The sequence below is a fragment of the Strongylocentrotus purpuratus genome, unplaced genomic scaffold, assembly GCF_000002235.5.
Source record: "Strongylocentrotus purpuratus isolate Spur 01 unplaced genomic scaffold, Spur_5.0 spur5_scaffold_1, whole genome shotgun sequence".
NCBI classification, from domain to species: domain Eukaryota; kingdom Metazoa; phylum Echinodermata; class Echinoidea; order Camarodonta; family Strongylocentrotidae; genus Strongylocentrotus; species Strongylocentrotus purpuratus.
The window spans coordinates 16,880,857-16,897,034 of NW_022145594.1; the positions used below are offsets into that span (position 1 = coordinate 16,880,857).

Consider the following 16,178-nt stretch of genomic DNA (forward strand, 5'->3'; position numbering starts at 1 on the left):
TGCGATCACATCAGGGTCTACTGATTGAATAGGATTTCCTGAAAGATCTAGAGTATCAGTGTGGCACACAAAGGTAAAATATCTCGCCGTAAGGTGTTGTAGTCGATTAACAAGCATGGTTACATCGTCGGCCATGCCACAAGAACTTACATTGATAGAGGTGAGCTGGTTGGCGGACAGAACTACAGTATCTAGATGTGGACTCCATTTTAGAGTGTCATTGGGGAGCGACTTCAAGTTTGAAGACCCTAAATCGAGAAAGGAAAGCTGTGAAGACATCATGAAGGCGCCTGTTGCTGGAAGCACAAGACGTGGGTTTTGTGATAGAAACAGGTATACTAAGCCCTTGAGGGGGTGAAAAGCGGCGGATTCTATGGCTCTTACATCGTTCAAAGAAATGTCCAAGGAGTTGATTAGAGGGTATACTTCAAACGAGGAATTCAAGAGTTTGGTGATGTTGTTAAAAAACAAGTCAAGGTCCTCGGTATCCTCAGAAAGATTCTGGGGAACAGTATCCAGGCCTTTATTGCGGCAAGAAGCCGTTTTCAGTTCAAGGTTCTGATCACATCCATGGAAAGATTTATCCATGTCCAGGGTTAAGAATGTCATCGCCGAATCTTTATCGTGTCGATGTAAAGATTGAAAGGACGAGCTGACGAGGAGACAAGCGACGAGCAACGGGTACAAGATTGAGCCGTTTGCCATGACGTCAATATATCACCTCTGAAAAAGTAAAGTAGACCTTTGTCTAATGATAATATATCGCTCTTGAATATCATATGCTAACACAAGCTCATAGAATGATGCATTAACAAATTTGTATCCTTTGCTGCAGACGGTCAGCCTCAAATTAAGCGCTCCGAATTTTGCTTTCCTTCAAAAAATTGTGGTTATCATATTCTAAATTAGTAACCAAAACTAAAATAAAGTTTTGGGAAACAATTATGAATGTGTTCAGACGAAACCAAAATTCATATTGCATTTTTGGATGAACATTTAAACATTTACAAGTGATTAAATGACACGCAAAAAACTAAATAAGAAATGTTAACGGTTATACTTGAAAATTGATTTCAAGTGGTAGTTAACACCGACATTAGATATAATAGGCCTACTACTGTGCGGTTTCTGTTTAATGAGTTTCAGGTTTTAATTGCCAACTACAGTGTGAGTCAAAAAATAAGTTTACACCTAGAAAATTGCTAATTATTTTTAAAAAATCATCCATGATTAGTAAATTATTATACATCTTATGAAAGACTGTTTTATCCCAAATCATTCGGCATCATTTTTGTGTGGTATGTGTACACGCTTAGATGAACAGGAGATGTATAATAATTTACTGTTCATAGATGATTTTTTTTTTTTTTTAATAATTAGCAATTTTGTAGGTGTAATCCCTTTTTTTACTCACAATGTAGTCGGCAATTAAAACCTGAAACTCATTTGACAGAAATCGCACAGAAATTGATATCAAATGGTAATTGACACCGACATTAGATATTTATAATGGGCCTACTAGTCGGCAATTAAAACCTGAAACTCTTTAAACAGAAATCGTACAGAAATATTAATATTATAACACCCTGTTTCTGTTTCCATTTATGTTGAAGTGCTATATTGAAATACAAGATGTCTAAAAGTCTCGAATAATTATTAACGAAATTAACACGAACATTTCTGAGGTAGGCGTTCTCGTCTTACGCTCGTATGACCTAGTGTCCCTTTATACACTAGTATGACCTAACCGATCTTGCCGATGTAGGTTAAGAAAGAATATAATTGTGACAATGTTGTGATATGGTGGGGGAAATATCCAAACATGTTATCGGATAACTACGGTATGTCTATCAATTATCCCCCAAAACAAAAAAAATAATAATATTAACAAATTATTTATTTAAAAAAAAAATTATAATAATAATAAATCCACGCTTTATTTATGGTAAATAGTTAAAGCGGCAATGAAATACTTTACAGAAAATCATAATGCAAGAATTCCCTTCGTTCCATTTAAAACGCTAGCACGATGCTACGATACTGTAACAATAAAACTCTAAAAACTACACAGGTTACCCTGCTTGTGCAAATTCTTGATCTGCCAAAAGTGAAGTTTTAATGAGCAATGTTCATCACAGAAATTAATCATATACACAATTGATGTAAGACATCATAAGGACAGAGCTGAGACTAATATGCAAATTAATCAGAAGGTTTCTCATGGCCAAGGTCGAAATGACATCATCTTGAGTATAAGAATTTTAGAAGGAATACCCTGCCCAATGAGTCTGTGCTTGGTAGCTAGCACCTGCGCTCTAGGCTTGTTGTAGTATGGACTTTTCGATTTGCACGTTCACTAATGGACTGCTACGACTGCGGTCATTTGTGAAGCAGGGTTGCATGCGAACTGCTTTGAAAAATGACCTCATACGTTGCAGTATATTCGTGAATGTGCAAATCGAAAGGTCCCTAGCTATTGTCTAGTGCTCCGTGTGATCACGGATCAAGCGTCTTCTATAAAGCTATAGACGGCGAGGGACGTCCTCTGACTCGTTGTCTAAATGATCACGTGGTTAATCTGGCATTGAGGGTAGGCAACCTACGATATACGGTGGTTTACAATGTTAGGTGTAAGTCATTCTCCGACTAAATATTCGGTGTGAGAGCCAACTTACGACAAAGGATATGAATAGGTACAGCCTATAAATAATGCATCCCATGAAAACCAAAGACGTCTATGAATTACATGTCCTGCTATAATTGTATCATATTGAATTGCATTGTTTTGTATTGCAATGATGAAGATGATAATGATAATAATAATAACTATGATAATGAGAATTAGAATGAGAATGAGAATGATAATAATACAAATATGAATTATAATGCTATTAAGAATAATAATAACAAATGAGATTTGTAAGCCGTCATTTGCTGTGTTCTGTATTGTATTGTACATTGTATAGTGGATATATAGGATTAGTTCATTGATATAAAAAATTATTAAAAATGCTGTTAAAAGTATCTTTACATGCATCATTATTGTTATCTTTATCTTCATCTTCATCACCATCCCCATCTCAGAAGTCACAACCATCACTACATTGATCACCAAGGTGGTATCGAAATTTAATAACAATTTTACTTGAATGTTGGCAGTTATTTTTTGGACTTGTGATATCTAAAGTCCAAGTACGTTTTCTTTTTCTTTTCTGTGATATTAATAAATTGCGTACCCTAACAACCGCATTCACAAACACACACATACGCACGCACACACACAATATATATATGTTCACTCTTGTAAACTCTCCATATTCATAATGATGCTTTTATTATAAATTTGATTTTATTCATCGTTGTTAGCTATTTCCACATTCGCCCTACATACACGTATTAAAACATAAAGCAACAGATAAATAGAAGAATTATGTGCAGTGTTGTATAATCCCGTTACATAATGTTTGAATGTTTGATAATGAAGAAGCCTACACCAGAATGTATATTGATCAAGCATTATAATGCACAAGATAAAGTATACATTGACAGATGATACAGAATGATATCAACGCTTACGAATAGGGGACAAAAGCTATCCTTATAATAGCTAGACTAATATTGTACCCCAAAGGGTTATACTTGGGTGATTTCATGATAAAGGAGATGTGTGATTTTTTGAAAAGATTGGTCCGGCAGAGTATATCACACTATAGAAAGGGTGAAATTATTCGTTTTCATACGTTGTAGCAGAGTGCATATGAAAAGGCCCTGCATTAGGTCATCCGGCAAAGTAAATTCAATCATACATACGTTGGTATTTTATTTTTTTTAATTTTTTTTTTTACATGGGATAAATATGGGTAATGGGATTTCGATATAGATAGTCCAGCTGACCGAATACATGAAGCATCGGAAACTACCAAAAGAGTCAGTTAAACGATGTGTTGTGCTGCACAAAGATGCAATCAGTTTAATTTCGGCCAATACAAGTAGTGGGTTATTGATGTAGACAAATGCTCATGTACCTGTTACAGTTCGTTTTATGTATGTTATTACCAAAGAAAAAACATGTCAGTCGATCATTCAATAGTGTCTGACAGTGAGGTCTAGAAGGTAAACGAGTTTCCTTGCATAATGTGATTACTAGTACACTAATAATGTTTAAATTTCACAGATAGGACATACATGACATATTCATAATTTCTGCAAAGTTCTACAGAATTTGATGCTGGCTGCAAAAGGGACATAGTATCTTTAATATGTAATGTAAATATGAAGAATGTCCAAGTGGTGCAGCTGACAACATTTGAAGTTTGAGGCTGATAAGATTTTTCCGATGTGCAGCTTGCTCTACAGCTCTCATCACCTAACGGCCGCTTAACTCTTATCCTGCCACATGGCTAGCGTGCATGCAGCCTTATGGCAGGCTATGAGTTAATCCCGAGTCTACCCTACACCCTACGGTAGCTCAGACCCCTTCATCGTCCGACAAACGACCAATATTTATACAAGTTTAGGCTCTGTATTTAAACAGAAAAACAAATATTATCTTAGATACGTAGAAAAGTATGTAGCTAATATATTTACCTAGATTCAATAATTATTCATATATTTACAAACTTTTTATTTGTTAAGATACTGTATTTTTAAAGTACCAGACATGATTAGCACTTTATGCTTTTTCTGGTCCTTTTATTCGTTAGACATCTCGGTTAAAATGCATTTATTATTGTTATATTAGTGTATTTGAACGTTTGGGTTTTAAAACAACAAACAAACAGTACGGTGGACCAAGCTGTTGTGAAAATGACACATGGATATATATGAAGCTCCCTGTACATGCATTGAATATCTGTATTCAGTAAAGAAGACTTGCATTAAAAATGGGTTTCTACCCTTATATAAATTAGATTATGTGAAAGAAAAGTCAGAACATTATGTTTAATTTACACAGGTAAATATAGCTTCATGTAAATGCATAATCCATCTAAGCCTAGAGTACACATGCCTAGGCTGAGTTAGATGACTCCATAGAAAATTAACAAAGCATAATACATTTTACAAAACATTTCTTTTTTTAAAGTAATATGGACAAATGAATAATCCCGAATAGCAGTAATTGATACATGAAAGAATATTCTATAAACCATTCAGTACACAAATGGAAAGTGAACCTACTTGACAGCTAAGCTTGCTGTGTGTAGGTTCACTTAATTATACGACTGACCTCAAATACAGACAAAAAATGCCTAGACTAGACTGAGACCCCACAAAATGTAAAACAACATATATGTTACGGGTAAATTGAAAAGAGAGAGAAATATAAAACACATGAAAGACAGAAATTGCTTTTACCTTGATACGAGGGAACTAAAGCAATAAAGATTTTTTTTTTCCTTCCCAATACCTTCTTTCTCTTCTATTCCCATATAATTACAAGGGAGCCATATATGAAATATAAAATCAAAGTCACAATAAATGTATTTTTCTTTCCCTTCTTTTCTACCTAACTACGTGTGAGCTGTAAGAAGAATAACAAATACAAGATAGAAGTTACAATATAAATATATACTTTTTTCCTCTCCTTTCTTTCTTACTCTTCTTTCTCAATTAAATAAATTGAAGTTGTAGAATATTACACATGGTAAAATAATGCCGACAAATTACAATATCTATATATGATTTTTTTTCTTTCCCGTTTTTTCCACAAGAACATGCTATATCGAATTTATAAATATACAATTTTTCTTCTTTCCAATCTTTCTTTCTCTTCTTTCTCACCTCAATAGATGGGAGTTGTATTACGCAACACATGGTAAAATAATGCCGACAAATGGAGGGAATCATGTGATATGATATCTTAGAACACGTGTAGAAATTGTAAAATATAATATTGGCGTACAAAGAAAACAATTGTGTTCAATAACACACATAATGCATTTTGTTCAAGGTTACAGAGACCAAGACAATGAATTGCAAAGAAATGGGATGAAAATGAGATAACAATTATAGTCAGGTTGTTAGAATTAATTCATTTTATTTTAGAACATGTGTAAAAAAAAACTAGATATTATAAAATATTTTAACATACAATATAGGCGTACAAAGAGAACTATTTTGATCTATATTATAATGCCTTTTTGTTGAAGGTTACAGAGGCCAACACAATGAATTTCAAAGAAATGGGAGGATAATGGGATAACAATTGTAGTCAAGTTGTTAGAATTAATTTATTTTATATTAGAACATGTGTATAAAAAAACTAGAAATTATAAAATATTGTAACATACAATATAGGCGTACAAAGAGAACTATTTTGATCAATATTATAATGCCTTTTTGTTCAAGGTTACAGAGACCAACACAATGAATTTCAAAGAAATGGGAGGAAAATGGGATAACAATTGTAGTCAAGTTGTTAAAATTAATTCATTTTATCTTAGAACATGTGTTTAAAAAACTAGAAATTGTAAATATTGTAACATATGATATAGGCGTACAAAGAGAACAATTGTGATCAATAACATATTATAATGCCTTTATGTTAAAGGTTACAGAGACCAAGACAATAGCTAGCAAAGGAATTGTAGGAAAATGGGATTATAATTAAACCCAAGTTGTAAAAATTAATTCATATTTCCAATAATACTAATTGTTTGGGGCTTTTGGGGGAAGTTAAAAGATAAGAACAGAAATAATACAACTCATATCCAAATATAATTTATTTCCAATGGCTACTGTTGTGGTCTGGAGCATTTACAAAGTGAAGTTATTTACAATTAGAGTGAATAGCTCACCTAATAACATATCAATTAATTAATATTAAAGATAGTTACCACTTAACAGAGAAATGCAAAGATGTAGGTTTTTTTCCGAAAAGTTGCTCTGCAAGTCACTCTTTTTCATTTTTATTTGAATTGTTGTATTTAAGTTGAGGGCTGCCGGCAGGCGCGGATCCAGGGGGGCCGAGCGTGCCTTGCCCCCCCCCCCCCCCCCGCAAAAAAAAAATAAATAAAAAAGGAGAGAGAGAAGGAAAAAAAGGGAAAGAGGAGAGAAAGGGGAAAAAAGAGGAAGAGGAAGAAGAAAAGAAAAGAGGGAAGAAGGAGATCGGGGGGGGGGAAGGACTTGCCTCCCCCTTCCCCCCCCCCCCCCCAAATAAAAAATAAAAGAGAAAGGAAGGAAAGGGAAAGAAAAAAGATAAAGAGGAGATAAAGGGAAGGACAAAATAGGAAGAAGAAATGAAAAGAAGGGGATATCAGTTGCAATTTTCCCGCCAACAAGTTGTGGATCGAGGGGGGGGGCAAAAGACTTTAGCCTCCCCCCTGCCCCCCCCCCCCCCCCGTCCCCGCTAAAAAAAAAGAGAAGGAAGGAAAAGGAAAAGAGGAGAGCTAAAAGGGAACAAAAGAGGAAGAAAAAAAGTAAAGGGAGAAAAGAAGCGGAGATTAGTTGCGGTTAATCCCGCCAACAATGTGTGGAGCGGGTTGGGGACCAAAATGGCCATTCCCTCCCCCCCCCCCCCCCCCCCCCAGCAAACCTAAAAGAGAGATAAGGAAGGGAAGGGAAAGTGAAAGAGGAGAGAAAGGGAAAGGAAAAAAAAGAGAATGAAGAAAGGTAAGGGATATCAGTTGCAATTTTCCCGCCAACAAGGTGTAGATCGGAGGGGGGGGCACTGGCATACTGATAGGGGAGGGGGGGGGTTGGAGAAATAGAATTCAAACGTGGTTTATTTATAATTCCATAACGGTGGTTAACAAATAATGCTGAAATGAGATAATTTTCCTCACTTCATGCGTTTGTTTGAAAATGACAAATTCCTAAATTTACAGCCAGGCAAGAAAATGCTTCTTGAGATGCCTACATATCAGGGCCCGCGGACCGCGGGGATCGGGATCCTCGAGCCCCTCCCCCCACAATTTCTTGAAAAAGTATATTAAAGAGAAATAGAAAGAAAGAGAGCGAGAAAGAAAAAATAGTTAACTGCCAGTGTCACATTATAATGGGGTATCAAAATATGCTCATCTGACCATGATTAAAATTAATGCCTAAAATGCCCCCTGGATTCCACTTGGGGCCCTAAGGCGGGCCCTTAGATGCTCATATGACGGTCATTTAATGCCTAAAACCTCTGATTTCTGGGGGCTCTGCCCCCTGGACCCCACGCCAAATAGTGTCCTGCTAGTGTCACAAATAATAAGGTATAAACAATGCTCATCTGACCGTAATTAAACGCCTAAAACCCCTGAGCTTGTGGGGGCTCTGCCCCCTGGACCCAACCAAGAGCCCTTAGACGGGCCCCTCGATACTCATCTGACCGTAATTGAGTGCCTAAAACCCTTGAGATTCCGGGGCTCCGCTCCCTGAACCCCTAGCCAATTAGTGACCTGCCATTGTAACAATTAGGTATCAAAATAATGCTCATCTGACCGTAATTAAATGCCTTAACTCCTGAACTTCCGGGGCTCTGACCCCTGGACCCCGTCTAGGGCGCTAAGGCGGACCCCTGAATGCTAATCTGACCGTAAATTAAAACCTTAAACCCCTGAGCTTCCGGGGCGGACAAGGTATCAACATATGTTCATCTGACAGCAGGCGCGTAGCCGAGGGGCGGTGGGGTGGTCCCCCAATAAACGCCGGCCAAAAAAGAAAGGAGTGTAAAGGAAGAGGACGTAGGAAGAAAAGGGAATAGACAAAGAACATATTTGAAATTCAGACAAGTATTAAGAGTCGAGAACGGTACAACGAATCGTCTTCTTTCTATAATAATTTAATGAAACGTCGAAGCTTCCGCGCTTCGCGCGGAAGGGGGGGGGGGATTGATTTAGACGAGGATTAAGAGTCGAGAACGGTACGACGAATCCTCCTCTTTCTCTAATGATTTAATGAAAAGTAAAAGCTTCCGCGCTTTGCGCGGGGAAACTAAATTATTTTCGAGAGCGGAACAACGAATCGTCTTCATTCTCTAAAAATTCAATGAAACGTCGAAGCGGGGGGAAAACTGAATTTAGACAAGGATTAAGAGTCGAGAACTGTACAACGAATCGTCTTCTTTCTTTAATGATTTAATGAAACGTAAAAGCTTCCGCGCTTCGCGTGGGAGGGGGGAAACTGAATTTAGACAAGGATTTAGAGTCGAGAACGGTACGACGAATCTTCCTCTTTCTCTAATGATTTAATGAAAAGTAAAAGCTTCCGCGCTTTGCGCGGGTGGGGGAAACTAAATTATTTTCGAGAGCGGAACAACGAATCGTCTTCATTCTCTAAAAATTTAATGAAACGTCGAGGCGGGGGAAAAACTTAATTTAGACAAGGATTAAGAGTCGAGAACGGTACAACGAATCGTTTTATTTCGCTAATGATTTAATGAAACATAAAACCTGTATTCAGACGAGGATTATTTTCGAGAACGGTACAACGAATCGTCTTCTTTCTCGAATGATTTAATGAAACGTACAAGCTTCCGCGCTTCGCGAGGGAGGGAGGAGGGGAAAACTGAATTCAGATGAGGATTGAGAGTCGAGAACGGTACAACGAATCATCTTCTTTCTCTAATGATTTAATGAAACGTAAAAGCTTCCGAGCTTTGCGCGGGAGAGGGGGATGAATTAAGACGAGGATTAAGAGTAAAAAACTGTACAACGAATCGTCTTCTTTTTCTAATGATTTAATGAAACGTAAAAGCTTCCGCGCTTCGCGCGGGAGGGGAAAAACTATTTTCAGACGAGTAGGCACGTACGGAAGGGGGGAGGGGGTTAGGGGGTTGACCCTTCCCCCTTCGGTTTTTTATGTGTGTATTTTGGAGCAACCCCCCCCCCCCCTTTCTGTGATTTTTTTTTTTTTTTTTAATTTAAAGAAAATAAACAAAAATATGCCAATGGCTGAACTAAAAAAGGTGACCTCACCCCCCCCCCCCCCCAACGGAACAAAATGTCAAATTTTCTAATTTCGAGACCAAAAAAAAAAGTGTCCTCCTCCCCCCCCCCCCCCCCCCCCCCCCCCCCCCCCCCCCCCCCCTCCTAAGAAATCCTGGATCCGCGCCTGGCTGCCGGCACGTCAAGCTACTTTGCTTATTACTGTAGCCCTCCTGCATCTAATGTATGTTAATTATGCATTCAATATATTTGTTTAAATTCAATACATTCGTTTAATATCGTTTATTATCTGTATAAAATTATATACACTTGAAATATTGTATCAAGCCATGTTATGTTCATGAAAATGTATGATGAAAAAAAAGAAAAAAGATGCAGAAACCAATAAATCAAATAAAATCAAATCAAATCAAAATAACGTCCCTAGGTCAAAAATGGTTTAAAGAATTACATTTTTGTTTAGAACTTTAGTACGCGTCATCAGGTTTTGTCCAAGTCGGAGGGTGCATGCGACCTCTGCTTGACGACTATGATAACGCTTCATCGCCGCCGGGATGCCCGTGCGAACTGTGATCCATGGTCTAGACATGACGGCGTCCGCGGACTGCTGCGATGTGCTGGCTCGTCGAAGACGAGGAATCTCGAAAGCGCAAAGGACACTGTTGCTGTCTTGCATCCCCATAAAACAAATTAAGTATACTTTAAGTATCAATTATAAGCCTTTTTATGAAGCGTCAGTCCCGTTTTGGAAAGAATTTAATAAAAGTGAATAAATTGCTCATTTTTTAGCACATCAACTGAGATTTTGTCGGACGCTCTACTGACTTAGCCAACACACCGGTAAGAGCCAACGCACTGGTTATTATTATCATATAAGTGTATTTGAACGATTGGATAATAAAACCTCAAATAAACAGTACGGTGGACCAAGCTGTTGTGACAATGATACATAGATATACATCAATCATCCAGTACATGCATTGAATATCCGTATTCAGTAAAGAAGACTTGCATTAAAAATGGGTTTCTACCCTTATAGAAATTTGGATTATGTGAAAGAAAAGCCAGAAAATTAGGTTTAATTTACACAGGTAAATATAGCTTCATGTAAATGTTTGACACATGTAAGCCTGGGGTACAAATGCCTAGACTGAGTTAGATGACTCCATAGAAAAGTAACAAAGCATAATACATTTTACCAAACATTTCTATTTTTAAGTAATATGGACGCATGGATAATCTTGAATAACAGTAATTGATAACATGAAATAATATTCTATAAACCATTCAGTACAAAAATAGAAATGGATCTATTTGACAGCTAAGCTTGCTGTGTGTAGGTTCACTTAATTATACGACTGACCTCAAATACAGACAAAACAATTACTAGACTAGACTGAGACCCCACAAAATGTAAAACAACATATATGTTACGGGTAAATTGAAAAGAGAGAGAAATATAAAACACATGAAAGACAGAAATTGCAGAGTTTGTTTCTCTCCTTCCTTTTACCTTGATACGAGAGAGCTAAAGCAATAAAGATTTTTTTTTTCTTCCCAATACCTTTTTTCTCTTCTATTCCCATATAATTACAAGGCAGCCATAAAACATATAAAATCAAAGTCACAATAAATGTATTTTTCTTTCCCTTCTTTTCTAACTGAATACGAGTGAGCTGTAAGAAGAATAACAAATACAAGAAATAAATTACAATATCAATATATACTTTTTGTTTTTTGCCTTTCTGTCTTACTCTTTTTTCTCACCTAAATACATTGGATATGTAGAATATTACACATGGAAAAATAATGCCGACAAATTACAATATCTATATATGATTTTTTTTTCTTTCCCGTTTTTTCCACAAGAACATGCTATATCGAATTTACAAATATACAATTTTTCTTCTTTCCAATCTTTCTTTCTCTTCTTTCTCACCTCAATAAATGGGAGTTGTATTACGCAACACATGGTAAAATAATGCCGACAAATGGAGGGAATCATGTGATATGGTATCTTAGAACACGTGTAGAAATGGCAAAATATAATATTGGCGTACAAAGAAAACAATTGTGTTCAATAACACACATAATGCCTTTTTTGTTCAAGGTACAGAGACCAAGACAATGAATTGCAAAGAAATGGGATAAAAATGAAATAACAATTATAGTCAAGTTGTTAGAATTAATTCATTTTATCTTAGAACATGTGTATAAAAAAAACAAGAAATTAAAAAATATTGTAACATACAATATAGGCGTACAAAGAAAACAATTGTGTTCAATAACACACATAATGCCTTTTTTGTTCAAGGTTACAGAGACCAAGACAATGAATTGCAAAGAAATGGGATGAAAATGATATAACAATTATAGTCAAGTTGTTAGAATTAATTCATTTTATCTTTAAAAAAACTAGAAATTATAAAATATTGTAACATACAATATAGGCGTACAAAGAGAACTATTTTGATCAATATTATAATGCCTTTTTCTTCAAGGTTACAGAGACCAACACAATGAATTTCAAAGAAATGGGAGGAAAATGGGATAACAATTGTAGTCAAGTTGTTAAAATTTATTCATTTTATCTTAGAACATGTGTTTAAAAAAACTAGAAATTGTAAATATTGTAACATACAATATAGGCGTACAAAGAGAACTATTTTGATCAATATTATAATGCCTTTTTGTTCAAGGTAACAGAGACCAACACAATGAATTTCAAAGAAATGGGAGGAAAATGGGATAACAATTGTAGTCAAGTTGTTAAAATTAATTTATTTTATCTTAGAACATGTGTATAAAAAACTAGATATTATAAAATATTGTAACATACAATAAAGGTCTACAAAGAGAACTATTTTGATCAATATTATAATGCCTTTTCGTTCAAGGTTACAGAGACCGAGACAGTGAATTTCAAAGAAATGGCAGGAAAATGGGATAACATTAAAGTCAAGTTGTTAGAATTAATTCGTTTTATCTTAGAACATGTGTTTAAAAAAACAAGAAATTGTAAAAAATATTAGTACATATAATATAGGCGTAAAAAGAGAACAATTGTGATCAATACCACACATAATGCCTTTTTGTGAAAGGTTACAGAGACCAAGACAATAAATAGCAAAGGAATTGTAGGGAAATGGGATAATAATTATCCTCAAGTTGTTAGAATTAATTCATGTGTCCAATAATACTAATTGTTTTGTTTTTTATTTTCAATTTTTTTCTTCAGATTAAGTGTAATCATTTAAAAGATGAGAAACATTCTTTCTTCACAATTCTGATACAGCATTTATATTAATACATACTAAGAAGTTAAAAGATAAGAACAGAAATAATATAACTCATATCCGAATATAATTTATTTCTAATGGCTACTGTTGTGGTCTGAAGCATTTACAAAGTGAAGTAATAACATATCAATTAATTAATATTAAAGATAGTTACCACTTCCAGAGAAATGCAAAGATGTAGGTTTTTTCCGAAGTGTTCCAGTTAACGTCCCTAGATCAATAATGGTTTGGAGAATTACATTTTTGTTTGAAACTTTAGTACGCGTCATCAGGTTTTGTCCAAATCGGAGGGTGTATGCGATCTGTGCTGGACGACTATGCTAACGCTTCATCGCCGCCGGGATGCCCGTGCGAACTGTGATGCACGGTCTAGACATGTCGGCGTCCGCGGACTGCTGCGATGTGCTGGCTCGTCGAAGACGAGGAATCTCGAAAGCGCGAAGGACTCTGTTGCGGTCTTTGTATCCCCATAAAACAAATTTAGTATACTTCAAGTTTCAATTATAAGCCGTTTTATGAAGCATTAGTCCCGTTTCGTAAAGAATCAAGTTTTTATCGAAGCTGAAAACTGAGTAAAATGCCCACAAACTTTGACTTCAGTACTGAATAAATCAATGCAGCCTAGGTATCTACGAAATACATTCACCATGAATCATATCCAACGATTCCAAAGGACTATTACTTTCCAAATGATAAAATCTTCACTTGACAAATTGACTGAGTGACAACTTTGGTGTCTGCCAAAAGTTCCTCTTCATTTTTATCACCGCCATTTTGAGCCTTTAGGATGTACTTTATCCTGTGTAGCACTTTCTGTCGAAGACGCTTGGGCATGGCCAGTCGCGAGTGCGCGACCCACATGTGGAGGTAATGCTCAAACGCGTCCTTCACAGAATGTCCGCAATCCTCGCATACGTATATCTTTTCTCGCCGCTCCTTGAATGTGAAGGCGAGTGGCATCTCGTGCACTTTGTTGACGTGTGTCTCAAGGGAGCAGCGCTGAGTGAAAGAACGTGCACACTGGCTGCACTTGTACGGTCTGACACCTGTGAAGACATTAATCGAGTAAATGATAAATAAGACCATTAGTATAACTTCGAGAGAGATATTAAATTATTAGTACACCAGAATCTGGTTGATACTACTGCAAGAATTTTCTAATTACGCGATCTCCTTCTATATGCACAAGCCGAAGATAGTATGTTCCCGAAGTCGGACACCTGGCGAAATATTGCACATTCTCGAATTTGTTCGGGTCTACGAAATCTACGGCTTGCATTGCAGTAGGTATAGGAGCTCCCATTGGAGAGATTCTTAAAATGAAATCGGTCAGATTATGGACTAAGCAAGACTCTTGTCTGTGGAAGAGGCTACTTCCATCAATACAAGGGTTTGTTCAGATATCTACAGGAGAAGACAGCGTACATGATTTCTAAGTTTTGAAAATTATTCAAAAAACACTGTGGCGAGTACAAGCCATTCGAAATCAAAATATGTCCATACTAAGGCTAGGTATTGCAATTTTCAGTAGAAGAATGTTTCTATAATAGTGTTGAAATTAAGGTCTAGAAAGCTATCAATGATGTTGTAAAAGGATAGCAAAGTTCCGAAATATCCTTCACAAGCAAAACGATGTTTTGTATAGGTAAATATGGCCTGCCATAGTCCGTTTAAAAGAAGTTCTGGCCGATTGAGCTACAGTCATGTACGAAAGCTTAACATTAGATTTTTAGAAATAAAGATTTCGTACAAGCGAGATTTGCAATATAACAAGATTTATACCTGTGTGTGTTCGGTAGTGCCTCTTCAGGTCAAACTTGTCATGAAATCCCTTTCCACAAAAGCCGCAGATATGTGGCTTTGTCTGGCTGTGGTATGTAGTCATATGTTTGGTGTATGCTCTTTCCGTCAGGAAGGTGCTAAAGCACTGGCTGCACCTGGGTTTTGGTTTTATGCCATTAACTGGTGTAGGTTCGTCTCCTGCAAAAGAGTATGTTGGTTTAGTGCTTGGCAGAGAGGCGGAGTCAGGTGTTGTAAGACCATTATAGGGAAGTTTGTTTGGTGACATTTATTCTGTACCATACACTGCTTGAGTGTGCGTATCGTTAGCGACGTTTGGCGTAGGTATGTTCGACACGTTTTGTGTTGTAGGGCCATTAGAGGAAGGTTTATTTGATGACATTGTTTCTGTATCATATGCTGCCAGAGAGCGCGCATCGTTCACGATGTTTGGTGTAGGTATGATCGATACATCTTGCACTCTTTTCAGTTGACACCCTTTTTGACACTGTGTAGGGTTCTGCCCAGACGGTACTGCCGACTCAAGGACTGTAGTTGGTCTGATGTCACACAAACTGGCACGGAACTTTGTGGGCCTCTAATGCTGGTAGGTCTTGATACGGGAGGTATCCAAACATCATTGGATTGCATTCGATTGGTGGATGAAACTGTTGATCCTTGATGCATGAATTGTGGAAGCTCCCGAACTAAGCTATTCTTACCGACAGACTGAGGTTGTAGAGTTGTCATATTGGTTGATTCAGCGTCTTGCGATAAGACTCTTGTACGTGGTGTGGATGTAGGATATAGATACTGTTGTCTCAAATTGGTCTTGTTCGGAGGCTGTACTCCTGGTGAAATAGATTGTGAAACCGTCGGTGGGAGACGCCAGGAAGGTAGACATCTAGAGGCACTTGGAGTCTGGGAAGCACTTGCCCATCCTTGGGTTGTAAGGACCGGAGGTGTCCCGGACTCTGAGCCGACACTACCTTCATTACTCCATCCTTCTTGGTATACGGGTGGCGGATTACGACTAGATGCAATGCGTTTTTCTGATGGATGCAACTTGATCCCTCTATCATCGAAGTTGGTATCTTTCCCAGATTGTGGAAAGGCGTTCAGAGCAGAACATACAGATATGTCTTTGTAAGGACCTGGTGACATTTGCATATGATTTGCAACGGAACCATCTGGACATGAGTCTTTGCGATATTGATGATGTCTACTTGAG

At 37.0% G+C, this 16,178-nt stretch overlaps 1 protein-coding gene across 1 annotated transcript; it reads right to left on the reverse strand.

Annotated features, from left to right (window-relative positions):
- Nucleotides 1–13,794: 13,794 nt before the first annotated feature.
- On the reverse strand, nucleotides 13,795–15,221 carry LOC115920945 (transcription factor Ovo-like 2). Its single transcript, XM_030977737.1, has 2 exons — nucleotides 14,951–15,221; nucleotides 13,795–14,214 (listed from the first exon to the last, which is right to left on the reverse strand). The coding sequence occupies exons 1-2, from the start codon at nucleotides 15,051–15,053 to the stop codon at nucleotides 13,847–13,849; spliced, it is 471 nt and encodes a 156-aa protein (XP_030833597.1). The 5' UTR covers nucleotides 15,054–15,221; the 3' UTR covers nucleotides 13,795–13,846.
- Nucleotides 15,222–16,178: the final 957 nt, after the last annotated feature.

Excerpts from the sequence above, each read along its gene's own strand:
- LOC115920945 (XM_030977737.1), bottom strand. The coding sequence starts at position 15,053 with ATGACTACATACCACAGCCAGACAAAGCCACATATCTGCGGCTTTTGT. Across the intron at positions 14,215-14,950 it reads GCACTACCGAACACACACAG|GTGTCAGACCGTACAAGTGC; the intron begins GTATAAATCTTG and ends ATGTCTTCACAG.